The sequence below is a fragment of the Stomoxys calcitrans genome, chromosome 4 (genome assembly GCF_963082655.1).
Source record: "Stomoxys calcitrans chromosome 4, idStoCalc2.1, whole genome shotgun sequence".
NCBI classification, from domain to species: Eukaryota; Metazoa; Arthropoda; class Insecta; order Diptera; family Muscidae; genus Stomoxys; species Stomoxys calcitrans.
The window spans coordinates 17,387,075-17,402,192 of record NC_081555.1 but is presented as its reverse complement, the minus strand read 5'-3'; the positions used below and the strand labels follow the sequence as shown (position 1 = coordinate 17,402,192).

General features: G+C 36.3%; 1 protein-coding gene and 1 long non-coding RNA gene across 4 annotated transcripts in view; one reads left to right on the top strand and one right to left on the bottom strand.

Moving 5' to 3' along the window:
• Positions 1–15,118, top strand: part of LOC106084123 (uncharacterized) — a 122,731-nt gene that overhangs the window by 73,701 nt on the left and 33,912 nt on the right. The window lies entirely within an intron of this gene.
• LOC106084121 (fizzy-related protein homolog) overlaps positions 4,744–15,118 on the bottom strand; it is a 77,190-nt gene continuing 66,815 nt past the window's right edge. Inside the window, exons 4-7 of the mRNA XM_013247600.2 lie at positions 7,816–7,926; positions 7,518–7,640; positions 7,126–7,260; positions 4,744–5,840 (exon numbers count right to left, since the gene is read on the bottom strand). Coding sequence (XP_013103054.1) covers positions 5,148–5,840; positions 7,126–7,260; positions 7,518–7,640; positions 7,816–7,926 — 1,062 coding nt within the window. The 3' untranslated portion in view covers positions 4,744–5,147. The remainder of the gene's footprint in view (positions 5,841–7,125; positions 7,261–7,517; positions 7,641–7,815; positions 7,927–15,118) is intronic.

The window sequence follows — 15,118 nt, the reverse complement described above, 5'->3', positions numbered from 1 at the left end:
TACAGATACAGTGGCGTATACGGTAAACAGCTACTGAATTAACGAATGCAATTCTTATGCAATACGAATAAGTCTTCAGATTCTGCTTATATTACAAACATACAGGCTTATATTATCCAAACAAAAGCAACAAAATTGCAAACGCAACACAAAGACGAGCCTTTTGAAATTTGGCTGACCAACATGCCGAGTAGGGCCACGCACATCACACTCTCACAACACCCTCATCTACTGTAAATAGTGATGCTCTTACAGTCACAACATTTGTTTCTCTTACTCTCACCACTAATACTTTCACTTGTGGCTTTGCATTCACACCCATAACGAATGCTTTAGAAAAAACCCAACAACAATTTGCTGTGTTTATGTTTCTTCTTCTTTTATTGAAAATTTATTCCCCATATTCATGGCTTTTTTTAACGGAAAATTAATTTTAATAAATATTCGTCGCATTTCTGGAAAAATATCTTTCGATTGATGGCAATTTCATTAAAATCTATTCAGCCGTCTGGCCGTAATATGTACCACAAAATCGCCTTTATAAAATCCTTGGCTGTTAAATAATATATATAAAAGAAGAGGAAGAAGCAGAAACATATCAAATTGTTGTTGTGCTTTTTACTTAAGCATCCGTTATTTGAGTGAATACATACAATGCCATATCGTAGAAGCATTGCGTTAAGTGAGAGTGAGAGAAACAATTAGTAGATGTGTGTGAGAAAGAGTAACTCTATTTAGGTGAGGGTGATGTGGCGGTGTGATGTGACGCTAGGCGTAATGTGCATGGCATGTAGGTAAGTCAATTGCTTAACCCGGATCGGCATGGTGTTGCCATATGGTAAGCAAAAATGTTGATAGGGTTATGCCAGTGTTGGCCACATGTGCTAGTGCGCGCAACATTCCAATCCCATCGGCTTATGGTCTGGTGCACGTACATGAACTATAGTGTGTGTGTATTTGCCCGCCACTGGTTTATACAGTATTTTAGCTGTAAAACTGCAATTTGCATGTTCCTGACAGGTGAGAAGTGCGTCTTTGAAATAAGTGGTCATTTTTGTAAAAGTTTATGTATAAAAAAAATAAGTCATAAAAAATCGTTATAATAAAAAATTTACCCAAAAATTTTTAAGGTGAATCGGATAAGGTTCTGGTTTGGCGCCTATGGCATTTGTATTTTTGTTGTTGTCATTCAAGAACTTAACCTGTGTATAGAAGAAGTACGAGTCTGTGCAAAATTTCAATTCAATATCTCAATTTTTAAAGACTGTATTGTGATTAAAACTGACGGACGGACAGACACACGGACATCGTTAAATTGTTTTAGAATTTTACAACCATGTGAAATAAAAAAAAACTTTGTAGGGTCGCAAATGGATACTTCGATGTGTTACAAACGGAATGAATAAATGAATATGGTGGTGGTTATAAAAACATAAGATGTTATATGTTTGTCTTTTTTGCAAAATATTACTACAGTCCCATTTCCAGCAGACTTTCTGTTGTTACACCAACATTTTTTATTTTACTAATAAATTTTTCGGTGTTACTCTTTTGCAAAATTTTACACAAACCTTTGAAGCCCAGATGCAACCATCAAGCCTAGCAATGTTATTCACAAAACTTAAAACAGTTTTGTAGTAGGTTTATTTGACAGTTCTATAAAGAAAATCTGTCCAATAAGCCTATTAACGTTACTTTATGTGAATGTGGGCATAGAAGTTTAGATTAAAAATATAAGGACATATGTTCAGGACATCCTAACCGCCTGGTTAGGTTAGTAAATATAAAATTGCCACATGAGATTCATAGTGGAGGTTATAAAGATTCGCTCTATCCGATCTTTATGCGCTTTTGCCTGCTTTAAATAAAGTTTCCATTAATTTTTTTTTATAATTGTAAATATATTTTTTTTGTTTTTTTTTCATTTTTTACATCATAACACATACATATTTGTTATTGTTAGATATCTTGCACATTACATTTTTTTATTGAAAGTTTTGTTTGTGTTTTTTTTATAAATTTTACAACAAATTTATTTGTTTCAATATTTCATTTAAACTTTTTGTATTTTTCCACTTACATTTGTTAAGTTTTTTTTTTTTTGTTAATTACAAATATAAATATAAATTTCAAAATTACTTTTATTAGCAAAATTAATAGAGCTTCATTTCATTGAAATATTTTGTTTAGATGGTTTACGTTTTTGTTTTTGCTTTGTTTAATTTTAATTTTTGAAGATCATAGAGACACTCCCAAAACCGTTACAAAATACAAAGGGGAGATGGGCTTATATAAAGACAGAGAATTATCAATTTACAATCTAAATTACACAAATACCATAATTTGGAGAAAAGCTTTAGGGGGGAGAGAGAAAAAAGTGACACTAAAAGTGTAAGAAAAAAAAAAACACATTATATTCTTTCATTATCATGTGTGGTAGAGTTGCCAACACAAAACAACTCACACCAAAAGTGTGGGAGAAGAAATAACTCTTAAAGCCTAGCACTGATTTTGACATGTCGCCCGAACAACTGTAAAACTTTATAAAGACTTAAGTCAAGTACACAAAAAAAAAATAAAAAACGGTTTCAATCACGAAATTAGTTGATCCAATCAATTTTTTTATTGAAACTCCTTCAATCACGAAAATGATAATATCAATCACCGTATTTGAAAAAGTAATTGAAAAAATTTTTAATTAAAAAAATTTTATTATTAATTAAAAAAAAGATTGAAATTTTTGAAAATTTCAAATAATTTTTCAATTGGCTCAATTAAAAAAATTACTAAAATTTTAATTAATTTTTTAATAGGTCCAATTAAAAAATGTTTTAGATTTTTGAAATTTTCAATTAATTTTTTAATAGATCCAATTAAAAAAATGATTGAAATTTTTTTAAAATTCCAATTAATTTCTATATTTGATACACAAATGTGTACCTGTAAAATGAACTTGAGGTGCGTTGTTTTGCGTGGCCACCTACGGGTGCCCTATACATTTGTTGTTGTTGTTGTCGTAGCAATGTGTTGTTCACCCTGGCGGCAGCCATTGGCCGATGAAGGGCTTCATCAGGTTAATCCGGCACATAGAACCAGTCCCTTTATATTGTGGGGAACAAAACAGCCATTAATTGAATTTATTTAAGCACCATTCTTGAAAATTGTTTTTGCGATTTTTTTTTCTGTGTACTGAGTTTATCCGCAGCGCAAATGTCTAATAATTCATCATCCAAAAGTCAAACAACTACTTACAACACACAGCATTGAAGCAGAGTTGGTTGGTGCCCAGTTTATTAATATACATGTACACTTATTTTAAGAGGAATCTATAATGACGCAGCGACATGTTGCTGCTACTTTACACATAGAACTCATTTCTCACTTTGTGGAATCTGGAATCGTTATCTTTGCAATTATTATTTATAGTGCGTTTTGACAGTTGTTTGGGTGAAATGTCGAACTCAGTACGGGGCTTTAAGGTGTTTGGTAAATAGCAATGACTGAGATAGTATTTGTGTTAAATCAAACCCTTACCGCTAGAGTCAAGATGCAAGTCTCTTACCTATACATAGAGGGCGTTTTTTATTAAATTGCTAGAGCTTTATCGAAAATCGTGTTTGTTCTGGGCCGAATTACAGCATACGTGAACGAGTAAAACCATTCGAAATCTCTCTATTGTGAATTATGTACTGAAAGAGAATTTTTGATCGATTATTTAAACCGATTAAACCGATCATGATTTACATTAAAATGTGTATAAAAGTGGTATAATATCCATTAAAAACGAGATGAAATGTCATTCGATACGAAAATGCTCCTAATCACGTATGCGGTAATCTGGCTCCAGATTTTATAATTATTTATATAATTCGTTTACCAATGGATTTTATAGAAGGGCTTTATGGAAAAATTAACGCTAATAATTAAGCGCTACTCCTAAATCACTTTCGTTCTCATTTTATAACGGTTTATTGTACAGCTATGATATTTCAAGAGGTGAGGCAAATAGAGAAAAGATAAATCGATACAGCTTAATGCAGTTGGCCAATAACACGCCATTTTCCTTGTGTGTGTGTGTTATGGTTCTCAGCTCTAATGTACACACAAAATGAAACTCGTTGCACTTCGAAATTGTACTCAGCTGTATGCTAGCTCTTCGTTATATCATGAAGAGAGCATTCGTTCTTCTGAAAGGGTTGCCAACAACAAAAAAAATTAAACGCTTGCATCAAATTCGTGGCAAGGGCTTGATATAGTAATTGTTTATAAAAAAATAGCAAAAAATTAAAAAAAAATTAAAAAAAAACTAAAAAAAAAATAATAAAAATTGGATTTTTCTAAACTAAAAACTATGAGCGATATAATCAAGACTATATATGTATATACACAAACACACATTATAAATGTATGAGTGAATAATTCTTTTTTGTTCACACAAAACACACATTATGAATGTATGAGTGAATAGTTCTTTTTTCTGTGGTTATCCATAAATTGCTTTTTGTTTCTTCTTTAGACTGCAAAAATATATGTGTTTTTAACCATAAATGGAGAAAAATTCAAGAAATTGAAACATATTAAATTCAGATATCAAAAATATATATAAAAATTATATATAAAACAAATTACAATTAAAAAATAAATGTTTTTCAAAACAAATTTTAAACAATATAAATATATACTATTAGTCTTCCAAACCACTTCAAATAAGGAGTAGGAGAAAGTGTTTTAAAGCAAAATTAGAAAAAAGCGAAAATTTTTAAATATAAAACAAGTCAGTCAGTGATTTATCCTTTAGTTGCTTTTTATCTACGTCTTCAGTTTCTTGTTTCTTTCTTCTTTCATTCAATCATTCACAATTAGTTCTTAATAAACATATTTGGTGATTTGCTCTCTAGGAAAGTGCTTGGCGGCATTTTGGTTGTTTGATTGCATGACGATTAAGAGCGAGCGAGTGAGAGAGATGATAATGAGAATTTTGTTGCAGCTTCTTCATTCTTCTAGATTGCAAGAACATTAGGAAAATTTTGCTTAGCACTAATTCTTTTATATAATTCTTATAGCTTGTAATCTTTTTTTGACATTTTTTTTCTTTTAATTTTCTTCATCTGTTGCTGCTGCTGATGATCAGGTGTTTGTTTGGTAATTTATCTAATATTTGTAAATAAATTTAAAACAGATTTATTTTCCTTTTGACTCCTGGCCTTGCTAAAGACATTCCAAAATCTCAATGTCTCATCTCCAGCCCCCGTCACTATAGCTTCACCATCCGGACTTAAAGCTAAGTACAGAACACGATAAGAGTGGCCGGTTAGTTTGGCCACTTGCGTTAACGATGGATATTTCCACACCAAAATTTGATTTTGTGAATAACCATGTGTAGACACCAATTCGGATGAGTGTTTAGACCAGGCCAAATTGCAAACTTGTGATCCTGTATCGACACATTGCATAGGCTGTCCCGTTAGGGTATTCCAAAAGCGTATACAACGATCAGCAGTGCCACCTCCACTAGCCAATAAACCATGGTGATGTGGTGACCAGGCTATGGCCTTAACAGCAGCCATATGCTCGGTGTAGGATTGTACGGGGTTGAGAGAATGTTGATTCCATACATACAGGCGATTGTCATTGCCACCACTGGCCAAATATTGATTATCGGGAGACCATTTGAGACCACACACCTCTTGCCGATGGCCCACTAAACGGCGTTCAGATTGTTGGGCTGGTGTGCGGGTATCTCTTTGTATTATAAGACGATCACGTGAACCACTTGATAGAATGTCATTGTTCCATGCCAAAGCTCCTACACGGGCAGAGTGACCAATTAATTTATTGATCTGCAAAGACAGCAAGACAGAAAGAAAGAAAGGGTTAATTGTGAATGAAAAAAAAAAATTAAATAAGTAACAATAAGATAGCAGTCCACCACGTTCAACCCACCACATAGGTGAGTTAAATTAGACACCCTAGCGAGAAAAAGGTAGTGAAAAAGTAAAGAAAAAATTTGCGTCCCCATATCAGTCCTAGAGCTCGTCTCTAGGACTGAAGAGAGTAAGGAGCAAGCGCCTATGATTTTATTCCGATTTCTGTTTAGACCATCCCATCTTGTTCTTGTCTCTGGCGAGATCTCCTGGAGACACGTCTTCACGATCCCCCAGATCGGGGAAACCCCTTTCTTTCTAAGATGGAAAGCCTGTGCAACTTTAGGCTCGGCCTTGAACATAGCAAGGGCAATGACATTGAAAATACTCTAAAATTTTATCACATTCCCCACGTGCCATAAAAATGCTACCACTTGAGGAACCTATTCTGCAAAAATACGCCAGTACTCCTACATGTCCCGTAATGATGACGAAAGCCATGCTGATCTCCTTCTTTCTAACCTTTGACTCTTAGTTTGAAAACCAGCAACGGTGTTGTGATTTCATTTCCCACTGCCTCTTTGAAGCTAAACGCTTTGCATTACTTCGAAGTGATTTAATAAGTTAAAGCATTCTTTTAGGGGCTGCGAAATCCTTTTAAACGGCTCCAGAAGTGCATATAGTTAAATAGACATAAAAGTGGCGACTTATCTTTCAATAAATACGCTATTTTTGCAAATATGTGTGGTAACATCCTGGCAACTCAGTTCTTAGATAGAAGGTGCTATTGAAAGCGAAAAACAATAAAAATGATGTGGTTTTGTGTTCTAACTGTTGCTCTACTATTACAATTTACCGATTTTAAAGCATACTTTTAGGCTCTTACAAAAATATTGTTCTTTTGAAAATATTTTTCTTTTTCTTAATTTGTTGCGTTAATGTGCATAAAATTATCGCATGCAACAAAATTTGGTATACGCCAAATAGAGATTACTTCTACATAATATTTACAAAGACAACCCAATAGTATGATGCCCATAGCACATAATTTCTAATCCAATTAAAAACAAATGAAAACCAATTTAGAATTCAAAACAAATCCAACCCCATTTTTTGCCACAAATTAAACATTTTCCTTTAATTTTTGTTATAGATATATTATTATTATTGTTTTAAAAGCGAAATTTTTTTGTCTTTAGATATATTTTTATTTTATTACCCTTTTCCCTATATATAAAGTACATTTTCGATTTAAACATACCTGTTTGCTAGCTGCCACATCCCATACGGTCACATAGCCATGATGTGTACCAACTGCTACCAAATTGCCACGTTCATTCCAAGAAACTGAAGTTACGGTATTAGCATCAGGGCTAAGGTCACACAAACGTGTTACCTGTAATTAGCAATAAATAAAAATATTTGATAAAACAAATATTAACAAAATCACATTTTCAAATATTTATTAAAAAAAAAAAAAAAACTTAAAATTCAATAACCGAATGACAAATATTTTAACAAAAATTTGCAAATGCTAACTTTTAGCATTGTAAACAAATAACAAAGGCAGCCAGCCTAGTGGATGCCAAAGCGTCTGTTTAAATTCAAAAAATTGCGGAAATAACTAAGAGAAGTAACTCATTTGGAACGTACTTGACTTGTGCAGGCACTCCATAGGTAAACACAACTACCTAAACCAACAGCCAAAACGTTTTGTGATGACCAATCGACTAAATTTAAATAAAAGTCATCTTGTAATTCGGGAGCATCCAAGACCTGGAAGAAAAGAAATAAAATAAAAAAAAATTAGAAAATTTTAGCAGGGTATTAGAAATTAACATTTAAATTCCAAAAACAATGAACAAAATGTTAAATGTGAACAAATCGTAGAATCCTTATTGATTTGTTTTTTTAATACTTTAGTTCATTTTTTTCAATGAACTTTACTTACTTTAAAAGGAATGCGTGATATTTTTCTTGTAGCTTTTCTGGGCGATCTTAACAGCTTTTGACTTTTCGTACTAACTGGTGACAATGAATATGGGCATTGTTCATTGAAATCCTGTAATTACAAAGAAAAAATCATATTATTAGAAAATGCCTTTAAAAAGTAATTGGTGTGTTGTTATATTTGTCTAAGATGATGCTGCAGAAAGAACTTCCAGAGAAGCTTATTTAATTTTCATATGTACTCGAAAACAATTTGACATTAAAAAACTAATATTTACTTTAATGCCACACAACAATTGTTTAATTAACATGTTAGTGTGATGTTTTATGGGAGAGAAGATGCTGGAAGCAAAAGCAAACATGAAGCATTGGGAAAATTTGGCGGCAACTAAAGATTATTTTTTTGTAACAAAAACTATTTGCTTGATTTTGAAACTGGGTAAATGGTAGTTTTAGTACCCTTTAATTTGGAAAATCTCCCCTAAGTGCCGAAACTACGAAAACTACCCTTTTCCAAAGGAAATGGCACTAAAACTACCCTTTTTCAAAAGAAAGGGTACGAAAACGTCCCTTTTCCCAAAGAAAATGGTACTAAAACTACCCTTTTCCAAAGGAAAGGGTACAAAAACTAACATTTTCCAAAGGAAAGGGTACTAAAACTACCCTTTCCCAAAGGAAAGGGTACAAACTAACATTTTCCAAAGGAAAGGGTACTAAAACAAACTACCCTTTTCCCAAATAAAAGGGTACTAAAACTACCCTTTTACAAGGAAAGGGTATTTAAACAACCATCTCCCAAAGGACAGGTTACTAAGGGTAGTTAGGTATCCTGTCCCAAAGGAAAGTATATTGTAAGTACCCTTTCCCAAAGGAATGGGTAGTTTTAGTATCTGTTCCCGAAGGAAAGGTAGTTTAAGTACTCTTTCCAATAGGCAAGGGTAATTTTAGAACCCATTCCCAAAGGAAAGGGTAGTTTTAGTACCCTTTACTTGCGAAAGGGTAGTTTTAGTACCCTGTCCTTTGGGAAAGGGCAGTTTTAGTACTTTGTCCTTTGGGAAAGGGTAGTTTTAGTACCCCTTCCTTTGGAAAAGGGTAGTTTTAGTACCCCTTCCTTTGGAAAAGGGTAGTTTTAGTACACTTCCCCTAAGGAAAGGATAGTTTTAGTACCTTTCCCCTAAGAGAGGGTAGTTTTAGTACCTTTCCCCCTAATGAAAGGGTAGTTTTAGTACACTTCTCCCAAGGAAAATGGTAGATTTAGTGCCCTTCCCCTAAGAGAAGGGTAGTCTTACTAATTTTAGTACTATTCCCCAATGGAAAGAGTAGTTTTAGTACCCTTCCCCTAAGAAATGGTAGTTTTTTCTACCCTTCCCCTAAGAAAAGTGTAGTTTTAGACCCTTCCCATAAGGAAAGGGTAGTTTTTGCACCTTTCCTCTAAGAAAAGGGTAGATTTGGTACCCTTTCCCTAAGGAAAGGCTGGTTTTAGACCCTTCCCCTTAGGAAAGGTTAGTTTAAGTACGCTTCCCCTAAGAAAAGGATAGTTTTAGTACCCTTACGCTAAGGAAAAGGAAGTTTTAGTACCCTTCTCCAAGGAAAGCGTAGTTTAAGTTTCTTTCCCCTAAGGAAAACGTGGTTTTAGTACCCTTCTTCTAAGATAAGGGTTGTTTTAGTACCCTTAGTAAAGTACAAAAAGCTTCCCTTTTCCATCGAAAACGTTGCTACACACTTTTCTACAGGAAAGGGCACTAAAACTAACCTTTCCCAAAGGAAGGGGCACTAAAACTACCCTTTCCCACAGGAAGGGACACATAAACTACTATTTTCCAAAGGAAAGGGCACTAGAACTACCCTTTTCCGAGAAAGGGTACTAAACCTACCCTTTCTTACAGAAAAAGGGCACTAAAACTACCTTTCCCAAAAGTAAGGGCACTAAAATTACCCTTTCCCAAAGGAAGGAGCGCTTAAACTACCCTTTCCCAAAGAAAAGGGCACTAAAACTACCCTTTCCCAAAGGAAGGAGCGCTAAAACTACCCTTTCCCAAAGGAAGAGGCGCTAAAACTAACCTTTTCTAAGGAAAGGGTACAAAAACCTCCCTTTCCCAAAGGAAAGATCGCTTTAACTACCCTTTCCCAAAGGAAAGGGTACTAAAACTACAATTTCCTTAAGGAAGGGGCACTAAAACTACCCTTTCCCAAAGTGAAGGGTACTAAAACTACACTTTCCTAAATGAAGGAGTACTAATACTAATAAAGAAAGAGTACTAATACTTTCCCAAAAGAAGGGTACAGAAAGGTAGCCTTTTCCAAAGAAAAGGTTGCTTAAACCACCATTTCCCAAAGGAAAGGATACTGAAATTACACTTTCCTAATAGAAAGGGTGTCAAAAATACCGTTTCCGCTTTGAAAAGGGTAGTTTGTAACTTTCTTTTACGTAAGGGCAGTTTTAGTACCCTTTCCCAAAGAAAAAGGTAGTTTTAGTGCACTTCCCCTAAGGAAATGGTAGTTTTAGTACACTTCGCCTAATGAAAGGGTAGTTGTACCCTTTCCCCTTAGCAAAAGGTAGTTTTAGACCCTTCCCCCAAACAAAGGGTACTTTTAGATCCTTCTCCTAAGGAAAGGGTAGTTTTAGTGTCCTTCCCCTAAGGAAAAGGGTAGTTTTAGTACTCTTCGCCTAAGGAAAGGGTATCTTTAGTATCCTTTACCTTATTAAAGGATAGCTTTAATAACCTTCCCCTAAGAAAAGGGTAATTTTAGTAGCTTTCTTTTAAGGGGAGGGCAGATTTAGTGCCCTTTCCCTAAGAAAAACGTAATTTAGTGCACTTCCCCTAAGGAAAGATTAGTTTTAGTCCCTTCCCCTAAAGAAAGTTTAGGTATAATACCCTGTCTCAAAGGAAAGAGTAGTTTAAGTACCCTTCCCCTAAGGAAAGGGTAGTTTTAGTATCCTTCCCCTAAGGAAAGGGAAAGGAAAGGGTATATATAGTACCCTTTACCTTATTAAAAGGTTGTTTTAGTAGCTTTCTTTTACGGGGAGGGCATATATAGTGCCCTTTCCCTAAGGAAAAGGCAAATTTAGTGCACTTCCCCAAAGGAAAGTGTAGTTTTAGTCCCTTCCCCTAAGCAAAGGATAGTTTTAGACCCTTCCCCTAAGCAAAGGATAGTTTTAGACCCTTCCCCTAAGGAAAGGGTAGTTTTAGTGTCCTTCCCCTAAAGAAAGGGTAGTTTTAGTACCTGTCCCCTAAGGAAAGGGTAGTTTTAGTAGCTTTCTTTTACGGAGAGGGCAGTTTTAGTACCCTTTCCCAAAGGAAAAGGTAGTTTTAGTGCACTTCCCCTAAGGAAAGGGTAGTTTTAGTGCACTTCCCCTAAGGAAAGGGTAGTTTTGGTACCTGTCCCCTAAAGAAAGTTTAGGTATTATACCCTGCATCAAAGGAAAGGGTAGTTTTAGTACCCTTCCCCTAAGGAAAGGGCAGTATTAGTGCCGCTCGCCTAAGGAAAGGGTAGTTTTGGTACCTGTCCCCTAAAGAAAGTTTAAGTATAATACCCTGCCTCAAAGGAATGAGTAGTTTTAGTACCATTCCCCTAAGGAAAGGGCAGTTTTAGTATCCTTCCCCTAAGGAAAGGGCAGTATTAGTGCCCCTCGCCTAAGGAAAGGGTAGTTTTGGTACCTGTCCCCTAAAGAAAGTTTAGGTATAATACCCTGCCTCAAAGGAAAGAGTAGTTTTAGTATCCTTCCCCTAAGGAAAGGGCAGTATTAGTACAAAAACTACAATTTCCTAAATGAAAGAGTACTAATACTACCCTTTCCAAAAGAGAAAATACCAAAACGACCCTTTACCAAGGGAATGGGTACTAAAACTACCCTTTTCTAAGGAGAAAGAAAAGTGTACCAAAAATACCCTTTCCCAAAGAAAAGGGCACTAAAACTACCCTTTTCCGAACGAAAGGCCAATAAAACTACTCTTTCCAAAAGGAAAGGGTACTAAAATTGCACTTTCCCAGAGGAAAGGGTACTAAAACTACACTCTCCCAACGAAAACGTTACTAAAACGACCCTTTACCAAAGGAAAGGGCACTAAAACTACCCTTTTCCAAAGAAAGGGGCATTAAAACTGCCATTTCCTTTGGGAAATGCTAGTTTTAGTGCCCCTTCCTTTTGAAAAGGGTAGTTTCAGTGCCCCTTCCTTTGGGAAAGGTTAGTTTTAGTGCCCTTTCGTTTGGAAAAGGGTAGTTTTAGGGCCATTTTCTATCGGAAAGGATAATTTTAGCACAATTTTCTTTGGGAAAGGGTAGTTTAATTGCCCCTTAGTACCCTTCCCCTAAGGAAAAGGTAATGTTTATACCCTTCCCCTAAGCAAAGGGTAGTTTTAGATCCTTTCTTTTACTAAAACTGCCCTTTCCAAAAGGAAAGGGTACGAAACCTACACTCTTCCAAAGATAAGGTTACTAAAACGACCCTTTACCAAAGGAAAGGGTACTAAAAATACCCTTTCCCAAGGTTTCTTTTTAGAAAGGTTAGTTTTAGTGCCCTTTTGTTTGGAAAAGGGTAGTTTTATTGCCCTTTTGTTTGGAAAATGCTAGTTTTAGTGCCCATTCCTTTGGAAAAGGGTAGTTGCAGTGCCCCTTCCTTTGGAAAAAGGTACCCTTCCATTGGTAAAGGATAGCTTTAGTACACTTCCCAAAAGCAAAGGGTAGTTAGGCACTAGAACTACCCTTGCACTTCCCCTAAGTTCACTTCCCCTAAAGAAAGGGTAGTTTTAGTACCGCTTCCTTTGGTAAAGGGTCGTTTTAGTAACCTTTTCGATGGGAGAGTGTAGTTTTAGTACCCTTTCCTCTGGGAAAGGGCAGTTTTAGTACCTTTCACTAAAACCACCCTTTTCCAAAGAAAGGGACACAAAAACTGCCATTTCCTTTGGGAATGGCACTAAAACTACCCTTTTCCAAACGAAAGGGCAATAAAACTACTCTTTCCCAAAGGAAAGGGTAGTAAAACTGCCCTTTCCCAAAGGAAAGGGTACTAAAACTACACTCTCCCAACGAAAATGTTACTGAAACGACCCTTCACCAAAGGAAAGGGCACTTAAACTACCCTTTTCCAAAGAAAGGGGCACTAAACTGCCCCTTCCTTTGGGAAAGATTAGTTTTAGTGCCCTTTCGTTTGGAAAAGGGTAGTTTGAGGGCCCTGCTCTATCGGAAAGGATAGTTTTAGTACCCTTTTCTTTGGGAAAGGGTAGTTTAATTGCCCTTTCCTTTGGGAAAGTGTAGTTCTAGTGCCCTTTCCTTTGGGAAATGCTAGTTTTAGTGCCCTTTCCTTTGGAAAAGGGTAGTTTCAGTGCCCCTTCCTTTAGGAAAATGTACCCTAAACAGGGTACTAAAACAATCTTTTACCAAAGGAAAGGGTACTAAAACTGCCCTTTCCAAGAGGAAAGGGTACTAAAACTACACTCTCCCAACGAAAAGGTTACTTAAACGACCTTTTACCAAAGGAACGGGTACTAAAGCTACCCTTTCCCAAAGGAAGAGGCACTAAAACTACCCTTTTCCAAAGAAAGGGACACAAAAACTGCCATTTCCTTTGGGAAATGGTAGTTTTAGTGACCATTCCTGTAGGAAATGGTAGTTATAGTGACCCTCCCTTTGGAAAAGGGTAATTTTAGTGCCCCTTCCTTTGATAAAGAGTAGTTTAAGCTTCCTTATCGTTGAGTTTCAACACCCTTTTCGTAGGAAAGGGTAGTTTTATTACTCTTTTCTTTGGGAAAGGGTAGTTGAAGGGCCCTTTCCTTTGGGAAAGTGTAGTTCTAGTGCCCCTCCTTTGGGAAAGGGTAGTTTTAGTGCCCTTTCCTTTGGGAAAGGGTAGTTTGAGTGCCCTTTCCTTTGGGAAATGCTAGTTTTAGTGCCCTTTCGTTTGGAAAAGGGTAGTTTTAGTGCCCTTTCGTCTGGAAAAGGGTAGTTTTAGTGCCCTTTCGTCTGGAAAAGGGTAGTTTTAGTGCCCTTTCGTCTGGAAAAGGGTAGTTTTAGTGCCCTTTTGTCCGGAAAAGGGTAGTTTTAGTGCCCTTTTCTTTGGGAAAGGGTAGTTTTAGTACCCTTTCCTTTGGTAAGGGGTATTATACCTAAACTTTCTTTAGGGGACAGGTACCAAAACTACCCTTTCCTTAGGGAAAGGGCACTAAAACTGCCCGTTCCTTAGGAGAAGGGCACTAAAACTACCCTTTTCCAAACGAAAGGGCAATAAAACTACTCTTTCCCAAAGGAAAATGTAGTAAAACTGCCCTTTCCCAAAGGAAAGGGTAGTAAAAGGTACTAAAACTACACTCTCCCAACTAAATTTTACTGAAACGACCCTTCACCAAAGGAAAGGGCACTTAAACTACCCTTTTCCAAAGAAAGGGGCACTAAACTGCCCCTTCCTTTGGGAAAGGTTAGTTTTAGTGCCCTTTCGTCTGGAAAAGGGTAGTTTGAGGGCCCTTTTCTATCGGAAAGGATAGTTTTAGTACCCTTTTCTTTGGGAAAGGGTAGTTTAATTGCCCTTTCCTTTGGGAAAGTGTAGTTCTAGTGCCCTTTCCTTTGGGAAATGCTAGTTTTAGTGCCCCTTCCTTTGGAAAAGGGTAGTTTCAGTGCCTCTTCCTTTGGGAAAATTTACCCTAAACAGGGTACTAAAACAACCTTTTACCAAAGGAAAGGGTACTAAAACTGCCCTTTGCAAAAGGAAAGGGTAATAAAACTACACTCTCCCAACGAAAAGGTTACTTACACGACCCTTTACCAAAGGAAAGGGTACTAAAGCTACCCTTTCCCAAAGGAAGAGGCACTAAAACTACCCTTTTCCAAAGAAAGGGATACAAAAACTGCCATTTCCTTTGGGAAATGGTAGTTTTAGTGACCCTTCCTTTAGGAAATGGTAGTTATAGTGACCCTCCCTTTGGAAAAGGGTAATTTTAGTGCCCCTTCCTTTGATAAAGAGTAGTTTAAGCTTCCTTTTCGTTGAGTTTCAACACCCTTTTCGTAGGAAAGGGTAGTTTTAGTACCCTTTTCTTTGGGAAAGGGTAGTTGAAGTGCCCCTTCCTTTGGGAAAGTTTAGTTCTAGTGCCCTTTTGTCTGGAAAAGGGTAGTTTTAGTGCCCTTTCGTCTGGAAAAGGGTAGTTTTAGTGCCCTTTTGTCTGGAAAAGGGTAGTTTTAGTGCCCTTTCGTCTGGAAAAGGGTAGTTTTAGTGCCCCTTCGTCTGGAAAAGTGTAGTTTTAGTGCCCGTTCGTCTGGAAAAGGGTAGTTTTAGTGCCCTTTTCTTTGGGAAAGGGTAGTTTTAGTACCCTTTCCTT